Source organism: Hyla sarda, chromosome 8 (genome assembly GCF_029499605.1).
Source record: "Hyla sarda isolate aHylSar1 chromosome 8, aHylSar1.hap1, whole genome shotgun sequence".
Taxonomy (NCBI): Eukaryota; Metazoa; Chordata; class Amphibia; order Anura; family Hylidae; genus Hyla; species Hyla sarda.
In genome coordinates, this window is record NC_079196.1 from 119974643 (window position 1) to 119989655 (window position 15013).

Genomic DNA, 15013 nt, shown 5'->3' on the forward strand with positions numbered 1-15013 from the left:
AACTTACTTTCCAAACTAGTGCAGGACTCAACAAGAGAAGGGGGCACCTCTGGACCATATAACAACCCATAGATCAGACATAGTATCCGAAGTAGAGGTAAGGGGACATCTGGTAATAGTGTTGCGGTTACCTTCTGGTTAGGCCTTAAAAATGTGAGTGACTGCTGCTGTATACTGCTGAGTCTCAACACAAGAAATTAACACCAGACCAAATGTTGGTATAAAACTTCTTCTCAGCATACTGGCTAAGGAGCTGCCCCACGGAGTTCTGTTTATTATACGGAAGTACTTTTTTTTTACAAAAAAGGGAGGTTAGTTATCACGTCAAAATCATCATGTTATATTTTGATTGGTTATTTGAGTATTGCGTCTATAAATATTAGCATATTAAGCATTAATTTATTACTTAGCAATAGGTCACTTATGTTGCCATTTCCCTATTTTACGAGAAAATTCCAGATGTATTCGTCCTTCTGCACAGTCTATATTTCTTCAAATGTTTTGTCTTTAGCTTCCAACTCCTTCTTTATCTTGCTTCTTTTAGTTACAAGCAAAGAGCAAGCTGATATATAGGTTAAAGGTAACAAATATCTTTCTGCAGCATTAGCAATGTCATATAAGTATTAATATATTGATCAACCATCAGAATCATTATAATCAATTTCAACAATAGTGACCACAACATAATACATTTTTATTTATCCTATAAAAGATGCTTACTAGTGGGGCTACAACAACACGAAACTTCAGGAAGGTCCATTTCCACCAACTATTCCAGTAAGAGAGGACTTAAAAGGACACTGTCAGATTCAAAAACCTTTTAGATGTTGTACATTTTGGCAAAACATTAACATTTCTAATATACTTTCTAAGAAAATGTTATTTCATTTTTATAGAAATCATGGCTCATAAAATCATAGCTTTATCCTAACTGAACACAGGCATAGTACAATAAGTTAGGGTGGGCTAGCACTCCTCTGTGCTCACTCCTGTCCGATAAGACAGGAGAGAGTACAAAGGAGTTCTATCAGACAGAAGAGAGCAAATGTGTTAGAAATAGGAGAAAACAGACACTGAAGCAAAGATGGAGTGAGGGGGCATATAATATTATAAGGAGAAGAATAACATTATAAGGAGAAGAATAAATTCAGTAGATACCGAGTAAAATTAGCAAAATTGCAACAAAGATAAAGATTGCCACAAAAGGTAAAAAGCATTCTTCATCAACATAAGTAATAGGAAACTTAAAACTGAAAATGTCGGCCACTTAAGCAATAATCTGGGTGTAGTGATGGAGGAGGATGAGGAAAAGTCCAATCTACTAAATACCTTCCTCTGTACCATATTTACAGATGGCATCCATCCCAGAGTTTTGCAAGAATGTAGTACCATGCTAGACAGACCCCTATTCCTTATAGTTCAAGATTTTATAATGACAGGAATTGTTCCACGTGACTGACTTAGCAAATGAGGTGCCAATATTCAAAAAGTTGTTAAAAAGGATCCTGGAAACCATAGGACTGTAAGTTTAGCAACTGTTGCAAGTAAGATTTTTCAGTTTTTTTTCCCCCAAAATGCTATAATGGGGTATCTCAAAATGAGTTATCCACCATAAGGTGATTTTAGTACTTACCTGCCAGACAGTAAAGGACATGCTTAGAAAGAACCCATGTTTTTCTTGAAGATAAATGGCTGTTTATCAACCAGAACATTGCTGCTATCCTTTTGTGAAATGGCTATTTCCTGTTCTCTCCCTCCAACTCCAAGTCCCAGGATTGGTTGTTTGTAAGTGTGAGGTCACTCTTCGCCACCCCACCTATTGAAGCACACCTGTGCTCTCTAACATACTGTAAAAGGTCGGCCATTTATTTGGATACACCTTAATAAAATGGGAATGGTTGGTGATATTAACATCCTGTTTGTGGCACATTAGTATATGTGAGGGGGGGAACTTTTCAAGATGGGTGGTGACCATGGCGGCCATTTTGAAGTTGGCCATTTTGAATCCAACTTTTGTTCTTTCAACAGGAAGAGGGTCATGTGAGACATCAAACTTATTGGGAATTTCACAAGAAAAACAATGATATGCTTGGTTTGAACATAAATTTACTCTTTCATGAGTTATTTACAAGTTTCTGATCACTTATAAAATGTGTTCGATGTGCTGCCCATTGTGTTCGATTGTCAATGCAATCCTCTTCTCCTACTATTCACACACTGATAGCAACACCGCAGGAGAAATGCTAGCACAGGCTTCCAGTATCCGTAGTTTAAGGTGCTGCACATCTTGTATCTTCACAGCATAGACAATTGCCTTCAGATGACCCCAAATATAAAAGTCTAAGGTGGTCAGATCGGTAGACCTTGGGGCCCAGGACGACCAATTCACTTTCCAGGAAACTGTTCATCTAGGAATTCTCGGACCTGACACCCATAATGTGGTGGTGCACCATCTTGCTGGAAAAACTCAGGGAACGTGCCAGCTTCAGTGCATAAAGAGGGAAACACATCATCATGTAGTAATTTCGCATATCCAGTGGCCTTGAGGTTTCCTTTGATGAAGAATGGCCCCACTATCTTTGTACCCCATATACCACACCATACCATCAATACTTGTATTCCAATAGTCTTGGAGGGATCTATCCAATGTAGGTTAGTGTCAGACCAATAGCGGTGGTTTTGTTTGTTAACTTCACCATTCACATAAAAGTTTGCCTCATCACTGATCAAAATCTTCTGCGTAAACTGAGGGTCCTGTTCCAATTTTTGTTTTGCCCATTCTGCAGCACCTGAGACTGCAGATACTGGAAGCCTGTGCTAGCATTTCTCCTGCGCTGTTGCTATCAGTGTGTGAAGAGTGGGAGAAGAGGGTTGCATTGACAATCCAACACAATGGGCAGCACATTGAACACATTTTATGAGTGGTCAGAAACTTGTAAATAACTCATGAAAGAATAAAGTTACGTTCAAACCAAGCACATCATTTTTTTTCTTGCGAAATTCCCAATAAGTTTGATGTGTCACATGACCCTCTTCCTATAGAAAAAACTAAAGTTGGATTCAAAATGGCTGACTTCAAAATGGCCGCCATGGTCACCACCCATCTTGAAAAGTTTCCCCCCTCACATATACTAATGTGCCAAAACAGGAAGTTAATATCACAACCATTCCTATTTTATTAAGATGTATCCATATACATTTTCTAACCAGGGTGCTTCCAGCTGTTGCAAAACTACAACTCCCTGCAGAATGATCTATCCCCCCCACCACCACCCAGCAGTTGCTCCACCCATTGAAGCAGACAGGCTTCCTTTCATCACCTGACTAGTGATGTAATGTCTCGGGCCGTAATGCAACCTTTGAAAACCTGAGAGGACACTAATTTTATATGCTGTTAAAAATAAACATGGAAGCCAAAATCACAGAAGAATGGTGAGACCACCAACAAACACAGGTACAAACACTATATTATGAAATACACTAACTTTACAGCCCCCAGAGCACAGTTAAATAAAGCAAATCACTGGAATACCTCTTTAATTAAAATAACCTTCTAACATAGTAACAACATGGATTTATGTGGGATTAATCCTGTCAGTTATAGACTGGACCAGAGTGAAGCTGTGGATGTTGTATATCTCGACTTTTCTAATGCATTTGATACTGTGCCACAAAAAAGGTTAGTACATACAATGAGGATGCTTGGCCTAGGGTTAAATGGGTTAGCAACTGGCTTAGGCTGGGTTCACACTACGTTTTGAGCATACGGTCACCGGATTCGGCTGTGAGGAATGAAAATCGGGTGCTCCCGTATCCCAGCCCGCATCTCATTCATTTTGTGACTGTACCTAAAACCACGGTATACCACGGCTTTAGGTCCAGTCAGAAAACCAGAAACGGGGCAAAAATTAGACGACCGGAGTCACTATCTGACTCCTGTTGGCTCATTCAAATGAATCCAGCAGTGGTATGGAAGCACCTAATTTTCACTCCCCCCAGCCAAATCCGGTGACCTTATGCTAAAAACATAGTGTGAACCCAGCCTTAGTGATAGGAAGCAGAGGATGGGTATCAATGAAACGTACTCTGGTTGGGTCACAGTTACAAATGGGGTACCACAGGGGTCAGTCCACTTCAATACGCTTATTAATGACTTTCTGATAAGGTATTTTAACAAGTAGCATTTCAATATTTGCAGATGACATTAAACTGGGTAAGGTGATCACCACAGAGAAGGATAACATAATATTACAGAGGGATCTGGGAAAGCTAGCTAGCTTAGGTACAGACATGGCAAATGAATGTGGATAAATTTAAATAGGCATTGTCAGATATAAAAAAAACTTTTGATATGTTGTAAAGCATGCAAAACCAATAGGTTTTGCAATTGCTTTCATTAGAAAATTTTCAGTATTTCATAGTGAAAAAGCCAGTCAAAGAACTGCCCCTCCCCCCTGCCTCCTGGAATGCATTCAGTGCTTCTGTGCACACTGCTTCGTCCTGGACTCCAGGACGTTTTGGAGGGGGGGGGGGGGGGGGTCTGTACACACTGCAGACTAATGTGAAGAGAAGGGGAGGGGGGAGGGGCAGGAAGACTGCTGCCGGCTCTCACACAGCAGACATCAATGAGAGAGGCAGAAACATGCATTGCAGATGAAAAAGTAAGTGTCCATGCATGTGTGTGTGTGTGGATATATATATATATATATGTATGTGTGTATATCAGTGTGTCTATCTAATGTGTATATGTAAGAATATATGAAGCCTGTGTGTGTGTGTGTGTGTAATAAAGGGGGACTACAATCATATCCTCCAGCTGTTTCAAAACTAAAACTCCCAGCATGCCTGCACAGCCAAATGATGTGTGGGCATGCTGGGAGCTGTAGTTTTGCAACAGCTGGAGGCACCCTGGTTGGGAAGCACTGGACTGAGGAGAGGGAGGTGGAGGAGGGGGAGTGGTTATCACGGTGAGTACCCGCCCCGGGGCTTCTGGTGGATAAATTAAGGTATTTCAGAAATAAAGCTAATTCTGAGAGAAATGTAGGTCATAGACACATACAAAGTGCATGTAACATGATCAGGATGAGATACTGAGCAACATATAACAGTTTTGTTTTTTTGAATGATCTGACGAGTACGCTTTAAGGTTATGCACTTGGGCCATAAAAACAAAATGTGCAATTATGTGCTCAATAATTGGACATTAATTACAACTGCTACCAAAAAGGACTTGGGGATATTGGTGGACAGTAGGCTCAATTCGTGACCAATGCCAGGCAGCTGCTGCCAAGTCATGGGATGTATCAAGAGAGGCATAGAGGCTCATGACAGGAACATAGTTTTGCCTCTGTATAAATCATTAGTCAGACCACATATGGAGTATTGTGTCCAATTTTAGGCACCTGAATAAAAGTAGGACATGGCTGAACTGGAGAGGTTGCAGAGGAGGGTGACAAAGATAAATAATGGTATGGTAGGATTACAGTACCAAGACACCTTACCAAGCTTGGGGTTATTTAGTTGAAAATAAGACGTCATAGGGGCAATTTGATCATAAAATGCAAATGTATGAATGGACTGTAAAGAGATGTTTTTAGTGATCTTTACAAACCCAAACTTGGCACAAGTCTCATAGGGGATTTTTCCTTCCTCTTGATCAACATAGTAGGGTTATAAGTTCATCTTGATTGATTTTTCAACTTTCTAAACTATGCAGCTATGTAACTTTTAACATTCCTTCCTTTCTTGACCAATGGTAACCTTACTTAGAGACCATGCCATGCTCCATAATGTGCGCACTAGATTTTGTGTGACAGAAATAGTAGGGGAGTTCCATTGAGTCTGTAATAAAATACTCCACCCCGTGGAGGTGGCCTCATTTTAGATGGGACCCTATCATTCTGTTCATTCACCTCTTCTGGGCTTAAAGCCTCCAATCTGGGTGTATGCACGATCCAGCTATTGAATAAAACCATCATGTGGGATGAGGTGGAGTGCATGACTAAATAGGGTTTCCAATCCCCAAACATTGGCTATTCACTACATCATGGAATTGTCATGTCTGTCTTTGTCTGTGTTCACACACAGCTATTAAATTTGCTTGTGTGTGAACAGTTTTATGTTCCCTCGTCAGGTAATAGTTAAAGCCTTTGGCTTGCTATCCAATAGCTCTAAGGGTGTGTATACTTAAGGTGAGCTGAGTCCAGACTCTGTGCTGGTGATTTCAGATTTCAGATGGACTTCCTGATTTCTTGCTGCTAAGATGCTGGACATACTGCTAGGAGCTATTGGTGAAACATTCCTTGTTTGAGTCTTTAATCTACTATCTCTGTCTTAGCATGCACCGTGTATGTTCTGGTTTTAGTCATGGTTATGTGGCATGCTGATAGTAGATTTTAATCTGTGTTTGTATAGTCGGTTTTAGGATTTGTAAATCCTTTCTGCCATTTGTCTATTCACACTGTTTTCTCTTGTATCCGTTTTCTGTGTTATCGCTCCATAGGGAGATTCCTGTGTCTACTAGAAGCTCTGATCTAGATATCCCTATTACTTGTTCATGGGGACTCCGTGTCTACTAGAGGTTTTCTGAGGGATTGTGATTCCTATCTTGTGTTCAGTGTGAACAGTGTTTTATAATTATATCCTGTTGTATACGTTTATCTGAGTTGTAACTTGCCATCCCTGTTACCTGTCCATGGGGACTCCTTGTCTACTGGAGGTGTTCTAAGGGATTGCAATTATTCCTGTTTAGCAATAGATCCCTGTTACCCGTCCATGGGGACTTTGTGTCTACTGGAGGTTCTGGGGGATTATGTTATATTCCTGTCTGTTCCTGGAGACTCCATTTCCTTGTTTGGTGTTTTGAACTCTATATGTTTATTAGTTCTTTATTCAGATCTTTGGAGTTTTTGTACATGCACTGTACATGATCACTTAGCTAGTGTTTTCCTCTGTGCTTTACCTTTGGTCTATAGTGTCATCTGAACTTAAAGGAGTAGTCCAGTGGTGACTCAGTGGTGAGCAACTTATCCCCTATCCTAAGGATAGGGGATAAGTTGCAGATCGAGGGGGGTCCGACCTCTGGGGCCCCCCGCGTCTCCTGTACGGAGCCCCGACAGCCTGCCGGAAGGGGGCGTGTTGATCTCCGCACGAGGCGGCGGCCGACACGCCCCCTCAATACAACTTTATGGCAGAGCCGAAGCGCTGCCTTCGGCAATCTCCGGCTCTGCCATTGAGATGTATTGAGGGGGCGTGTCGGCCGCCGCCTCGTGCGGGGGTCGACACCCGCTATCTCGGCGGAGAGCCGGGGCCCCGTACAGAGAGATCGCAGGGAGCCCCAGCGGTCAGACCCCCCGCGATCTCAAACTTATCCCCTATCCTTAGGATAGGGGATAAGTTTTTCACCACTGGACTACCCCTTTAATCTGTTATAGAGTTCTATGTTCCTGTTATGTTTATGGTTTGTGACCGACTGTTTATTAGTATGTGTTTTTAGGCCCTTGCACTTTAGCTCAGGGAGGGAACGGCACTCAGTTGTCGATCAACCGTTTAGGGTGGATGGGCAAGTAGGCAGGGTTTTAGATTCAGTTTAGGACTCACTCTTAAAAAAATTTAAATAATGAAAACAAACAAACTAAATGAAAATGTATTAACTGCAAAAATATGAAGACATTTTAATTACCAGACCTATGCATAGCTTTGGCTGATCATCTTTTCAATTGGTCCAACAGCCCAAAACCAAAATGTTGTATTTTCTAAAAATGTTTCTATTGATATATGTGCACACCTTTATGTTATATTTTACAGATTGGGAGGCCATCACAGGAGACAAAGAAAGTTATATTTATGGATTGTGGAATTCATGCTCGAGAATGGATTGCTGTAGCGTACTGCCAGTGGTTTGTAAAAGAGGTACATTGTTTGAATAAACATTTAAAAACGTGAATTTTGTCAAGAAGTAAATATATTTATCAAAGGTTTGCAGAAACAAATGTCAAAACTATAGACTAAAAATAAAATTGCAAGTTGATTCCTCCAGATTTATGGAAAAAAATCTTCAGATAAGATTCAAAGAAATGTATTTAATTTGATTGATTCTTAGCAGGATTTTGATATTAGTTACTTCACTCTACTTTTAATAGGTCAATTTCATAAAGTAATGTACATATTACAAGTTCTAATAATAGATTTTTTTTCAGACAATTGCAATTCCATTGGTCTTTTTCATCTTAAGACAAACCATTTTTTTCTACTCTAGATTTTGACAAGACAAAAGAGTGATTCTTTAATAAGGAAGCTCCTCAAACAAGTCGATTTTTATGTTATACCTGTATTAAATATTGATGGATATATTTACACCTGGACAACGGTAAGCTCCTGACATTTTGCACTTCTGCTGGATGTACTGAAGAGTGATGAGATCTAGTAAAAATAGTGACAAATTGATCAATATATTTTTCTATGCCAACATGCAGATAAGACAACTGCCTCCCCCAAACTATATATATATATATATATATATATATATATATATATATATATATATATATATATCCCCTTAAGGACTCAGTGTTTTAGCATTTTCATTTTTTCCTCATCACCTTCTAAAAATCATAACGCTTTCCATTTTGCTCAAAAAATTCCATATGATGGCTTATTTTTTGCACCACCAATTCTGCTTTGCAGTGACATTAGTAATTTCACCACGGCGGAACGGAAAAAAATACATTGTGCGACAAAATTGAAGAAAAAATTTCATTTTGTAAATTTTGGGGTCCTGGCTATCATTAGCTGCCGGGACCAGCCCAGTATGATACGGGGTCACGGTATGACCCCGTTTTAAATACCGGGATGGGGCGCAGGGCATACAGGTACGCCCTGCGTCCTTAAGAGGATATTAGTATGCCTCTGAATAATGGTCCCACTGATATTATTATCACCTTTCATATTACCACCATACTGAATCCAATAGTACCCATAATACCAGTATAAAAGGAGATGTGTTAGCATCTTAAATATTGACATCTTAGTATTATTGGCCAAATCTTGTATAGTGAGAACAATAGTACCAATAACACCAGTATAAAGGAGAAATGTTATCACCTTACATATTACCATTAGACTGTTACAGACCAAATTCGGTACATCAAGATGAAAGATGAGCCAACAGTTGCTTTTGTTTTTTGCTGGACCACCCCTGTCACAGTTAACCTGTTTAGATCTCTGCTTTACTGCAACATCTTGTTGGGCTGAGTACTATGTGTAGGCCTAGCCAGGAAAGAGTTAAGCTGCACTGCTGTTGGTTGTATATACTGTAAACAGTGAGTAGCCAGACATCCACTTACTATCCTGGCTTCTGCTCCAACGTTGTCTGGTGTAGCTTCGCCTATCTTGATGACATGATTGGAGGCCAATCTACAGCCAGAGCTAGGGTGGTAATTTTGTATAATGTGAATAGACCCTTTCTGGAAGTGTGTTCCTAAACAGAGAGCCTCCATGTGTTGCTTTATTACAACCCCCATCATTCCCAGACAGCCTTTGGTATCATTAGAGGCGGGGCTACAGAAGAAGAGAACTGGAAGGAGGCTGGTAAGTGATCTTCCGTATACAGTAGACAGCAAAGGCAAGATTTGACAGTAAACCAGTGATCTATACTGTGAGTTATAATCCAGAGAAGTAGGTGACATAGTGAAAGATTGACAGTAAACCAGCGATCTCTACAGTGAATTATAAGCCAGAGGTTAAAGTATGAGCTGTACCCACTGCTGACTGCTGCGGGCACAGTTTAGCTCCGACATTGACAGGTTTGTGAGAGACAAACCTGACAGTATTTGAAAGTTCAGCAAGCCACAAATCTGGGTTCGGCAGACTTGGCTCGCTCAACTCTAAGACCGTCACCTCACATATTGCCATCATACTGTTACTGACCAAATCCAGTATACTGAGATCAATATTTCCAATAATACTAGTATACTACAAAGAGAAATATTATCACTATATATATATATATATATATATATATATATATATCACCATCAGACTGCTACTGATCAAATCCTGTATACTTAGACCAATGTTACCAATAATACTAGTATACAAGGAGAAATATTAGCCCCATATATATTACCATCATACTATTACTGAAGAGAATACACCAAAAATATCCCCATATATTGACCATATAGTGGTAGATAGGAGCTGCCACAAACTTTCTCGGCTTATATCAATCTCAGCTGGTCTAAGGAGTAAGACTGGTCTAATACTTTTGATATGTCTGGGCAAAATGTCAAAAGTTTTTATAAATGATAGAAACACTTTAAAGGGGTACTCCGTTGAAAAACCTCTTTTTTTTTTTTTTTTTTTAATCAACTGGTGCCAGAAAGTTAAACAGATTTGTAAATTACTTCTATTTAAAAATCTTAATCCTTCCTGTACTTATTACCTGCTGAATACTACAGCTGAAATTCTTTTCTTTTTGAAACAAAGAGCTGTCTGCTGACATCATGAGCACAGTGCTCTCTGCTGACATCTCTGTCAATTTTAGGAACTGTCCAGAACAGCATATGTTTGCAATGGGGATTTCCTTTTACTCTGGACAGTTCCTAAAATGGACAGAGATATCAGCAGAGAGCACTGTGCTTATGATGTCAGCAGACAGCTCTGTGTTTCAAGCGGAAAATAATTTCACTGTAGTATTCAGCAAGTACAGGAAGGATTAAGATTTTTTAATAGAAGTAATTTACAAATCTGTTTAACTTTCTGGCACCAGTTGATTTAAAAAAAAAAAAAGTTTTTCACCGGAGTACCCCTTTAACCTTATGACGTATGACTTTTTACCTAACCGAGTAACTTAGGCTTAGTGGATGTAAATAGCCATAATAGTGTTGTACTAAATACAATGTTACATTGAAAGGCATTATAAAAGGGACCTCTTTTAGAAAGAATTCAAGATGGTATTATTTTGATAAAAATTTGAGAAAAATAATGATTTCATGACATTCTATTTATTTATTTTATTATTATTTTCCCCCAAACTAGGACCGCCTGTGGAGAAAAAATCGTTCACCTCAAAACAATGGTACCTGCTTTGGTGTGGACCTTAACCGCAATTATGATACAAAGTGGTGTAGTAAGTTCTACTTACAGATATTTACTGATTTGTTTCTATAGTTTTGAGATGGTTCTAGATCTCTAGACTAGAGCTGAGCCACATTTTTTAAAGTTTGGCTTAGTGGGCTTGCCAAACTTTTCCAAATAGTTTTGTGTACGGCAAACAGTTCTCCACGGATATGGATATGCAAAAAGCCTCAAAGCGTGTATTAACAACAATGCACTAGTGGATTTTGTATGCATTTTCACACTAAAATAAAGGTGCCTAAAGTATCCCTTTTTGTTGGCAGATGCCTTCTAAAAATTCCTTTTCAGGGGTAGGAGCAGGTTTTGAGTCTGAAAAGTGAAGACACAATACATTTTTCCAAATGATCCAAAAATTCTCCCTTTTGAGAGTTGGAATAGGATTGGTGTGCCAAAATACTTGAAATAGCTTTTGTATGCTAAGCCAAAAACACTATCCCTTTTTTGGGCATCATGGGTTGTGTATGCCTGAATGATAGTAGAAGCAGCAAGGGTGACGGACGTGTGGTAGTTTTAGCTAGCAGACAACAGGCTGTGGTGGACTGGTTGTAGTTATAGTAGCCAGCGGACAGTAGGCAACAGTGGACTGATGGGTCTTGTTGTAGCCATCAGACAGCAGGCAGTGGCAGACTGGTAAGAACTGTAGCCAGCAGACAGGACAGCAGGTGTGCTGGTTGTACAATCTAATGAGTCGCATCTAGCAAAGGAGTATTAAATACCTCACTGATCCTTGCCTATATTAAATTTAACATACGTAAGTTTTTCCACATTGCTGACATTGCCCCTTGTTTGCTTAGAGGTGACAAAGATGCCTGCCACTCTGATCACCATCTCTGTGTCACGACGAGCGCTCCAGTCCCTCGCTCTGACCGTGTGCGCCCGTCACCTCCTTCTCCCGGCGGGACCGCGATTCGCATCGCAGGACACGCCAACATGGGAATCGCGGCCCATTCATTACCTGCTAATGCCCGGCTCTCTGCTTCCCTGCGAGCACGCCTCCGCCTCCTTGGGCGCGCACACTGCAGCCTTTTCTAGATTTAAAGGGTCAGTGCACCACTAATTGGTGCCTGGTCCTTCCTCTACATTATTGAAGCTAGCTCCTCCCCCACTTCCCTGCTGGATCTTCAGTGCCCCCAGACTGAGATTAAGTGACTCATATAGCCTGTTAGCCTTCCCCGTGTATCCAGACCTTCCGCTACATTATTTGACTTCGCACCTTTGCCGCCTGCCCTGAACTTCTGCTATGTTTGACTACGCTGCTGCCTTATCCTTTGGTATCTCGCTTGCCCAGCTACCTGTGATTGAGTTCTGTCGGGGGTAGCGATCTGGGTGTTGCCTGCCGCAACAAATCCATCCTGCCTTGCAGCGGGCTCTGGTGAAGACCAGCGGCACCTTAGACTCCGCTCCCCCCATACAGTCTGAGTCATCAACTACACAGGTTAGAGGATCCACATACAGCTTTGTTACATGGATCCAGCTGGGGTTGCAGATAGTCCGAATCTTGCTCCCATCGTGGCGCTCCAGGCACAGCAGTTGAGCCAGTTGTCCGCCATGATGCAGTTATTACTCATGGCACCACAACAACTGCCACAGCCTCCTCCTGCTCCGGTGTCACCTCCCGCTCCTGCAGTCATCTCCAGATCAAAACTCCGCCTGTCTCTTCCCGAGAAATATGAGGGGGATCCCAAGTCCTGTTGTGGTTTCGTGACTCAGTGCTCCATGCACATTGAACTCATGGTGGATCAGTTCCCTATGGAAAGGGACTGAATACTCAGTCTTTTAACTGGAAGGGCTTTAGCCTGGGCAACTCGACTTTGGGATCGCAGTGATGCTCTCACAACCAATCTCCAGGCGTTTATGAAGGTATTTCTGAGTGTCTTCGAAGAACCTGCTCGAGCTTCCTCCACTGAGACGGCATTGCTGAATCTTTCTCAGGGCAACTCCTCAGTGGGCGAATATGCCATTCAATTTCGTACCCTGGCATCGGAGTTATCATGGAATGATGAAGCTCTTTGCACCACCTTCAAGAGTGGATTGATATCCGTTTCTCAGAGCGATGTGAGGAACTACTCCAAGAAAGGGAGTCTGCACAACCTAGGCGCTTTCCTCGTCTGGCACTTGTCTTACAGCAACCACCGTGACCTTCTCCCTTGCCTCCCGCAGTGGAGGCTATGCAGGTGGATCGGTCTCGCCTGACCCTGCAGCAAAGAACCTGAGAATCTATACCTATACTGCGCCAGTGCAGATCACTTCCTTTAAGATTGTCCTCTGCGTCCTCAGTCACAGAGAAACGCTCGCACCTTGGGTTTGTGGGAGAGGCCTCCCTAGGTGTGAATACCACCTCTCCATGATTAAATTTGATAGTCCAGCTTTTTCTACCCTCTCAGGCTTTCTGGACTCTGGCTTTGCGGGAAATTTTATTGATGCTTCCCTAGAACATAGGCATCATCTGCCAGTGTCCAGCCTGTTAAATCCTTTGTACATCTCTACGGTCAACGGTGAAAGACTGTACTGTACTGTGCTACACCGCACAGAACCGTTGTCTGTGCAAGTCGGGGTTCTGCATAATGAGAACTTTTCCTTCTATGCTCTCCCTCATTGTACTTCTCCTCTCTTGCTTGGTCTACCTTGGTTGCAACTACATGCTCTGCAGCTGGATTGGAAAACTGGAGAAGTTCTTTGCTGCGGGTCCGCAGTGCAACAACCACTGTATTCACATACGTATGTCAAAATTGGAACCATCATCTTGTCCTCTGGCTGGTTTGCCTTCGTTCCTTCAGGACTATGCTGATGTCTTCAGGGAAAAGCAAGCCAAAGTGTTACCATCACATCGTCCCTATGATTGTCCCATTGACTTGCTACCCAGCACCACACCTCCCAGGGGCAGAATCTACCCTTTGTCTGTTCCTGAAACTCTGGCAATGTCTAATAATGTCAAGGAGAACCTTCAGAAGGGATTTATCAGGAAGTCTTCTTCCCCTGCCGGAGCCAGCTTCTTCTTTGTGGAAAAAAAAGACTGGTCTTTGCCAACCTTGCATTGACTTCCGAGGCTTGAATAAAATTACAGTAAAGAACCACTGCCCACTTCCTTTAATCTCTGAGTTATTTGATTGTCTGCAAGGTGCAAAAATCTTCTCTAAATTGGATCTTCGTGGGGCCTATAATTTGATTCGTACGAGAAGGGGACGAATGGAAGACCGCATTTGATACTCATGATGGACATTTCGAGTAACTAGTGATGCCATTCGGACTCTGCAATGCTCCAGCAGTCTCCCAGGAGTTTGTTAATTATATTTTTCATGACCTCCTATACTCCGGTGTCGTTGTCTATTTGGATGACATACTCATCTACTCGCCCAATATCCAGTCTCATCACTCTCACCTCCGCCAAGTGTTACAGCTTCTCCATGAAAAACACCTCTATGCTAAACTAGGGAAATGTACTTTTGAAAAAACCAACCTTCCATTTTTGGGGTATATTACCAGTCAAGGTCAACAAATGGATCCCAAAAAGCTTTCTACAGTACTGGACTGGCCTCAACCTTCGGGCTTGAAAGCAATTCAGTGCTTCCTTGGCTTTGTCAATTACTATCGGCAATTTATTCCTCACTACTCCACTCTGGTAGCCCCCATCGTCTCGCTTACCAAGAAGACTGCTAATCCAAGAGTTTGGACTCCTGAGGCTGAAGACGTTTTCAAACAGTTAAAGTCCACCTTTGCTTCGCCTCCTGTTCTATCTAGACCTAACCCTAGCAAGCCATTCATCTTGGAAGTTGATGCTTCGTCAGTTGGAGCAGGTGCAGTGTTAACGCAAAAGTCTTCTAAGGGGAGAACTTTAAAGGGGTACTCCGGGGAAAAGCTTTTTTCTCTTAAATCAACT

The 15013-nt window shown here is 41.6% G+C and overlaps 1 protein-coding gene across 1 annotated transcript in view; it reads left to right on the forward strand.

The window, feature by feature from the left end:
• LOC130284163 (carboxypeptidase O-like) overlaps positions 1-15013 on the forward strand; it is a 148298-nt gene that overhangs the window by 33966 nt on the left and 99319 nt on the right. Inside the window, exons 4-6 of the mRNA XM_056534245.1 lie at positions 7807-7911; positions 8258-8368; positions 11038-11128. Of these exons, the coding sequence (XP_056390220.1) occupies positions 7807-7911; positions 8258-8368; positions 11038-11128 (307 nt within the window). The remainder of the gene's footprint in view (positions 1-7806; positions 7912-8257; positions 8369-11037; positions 11129-15013) is intronic.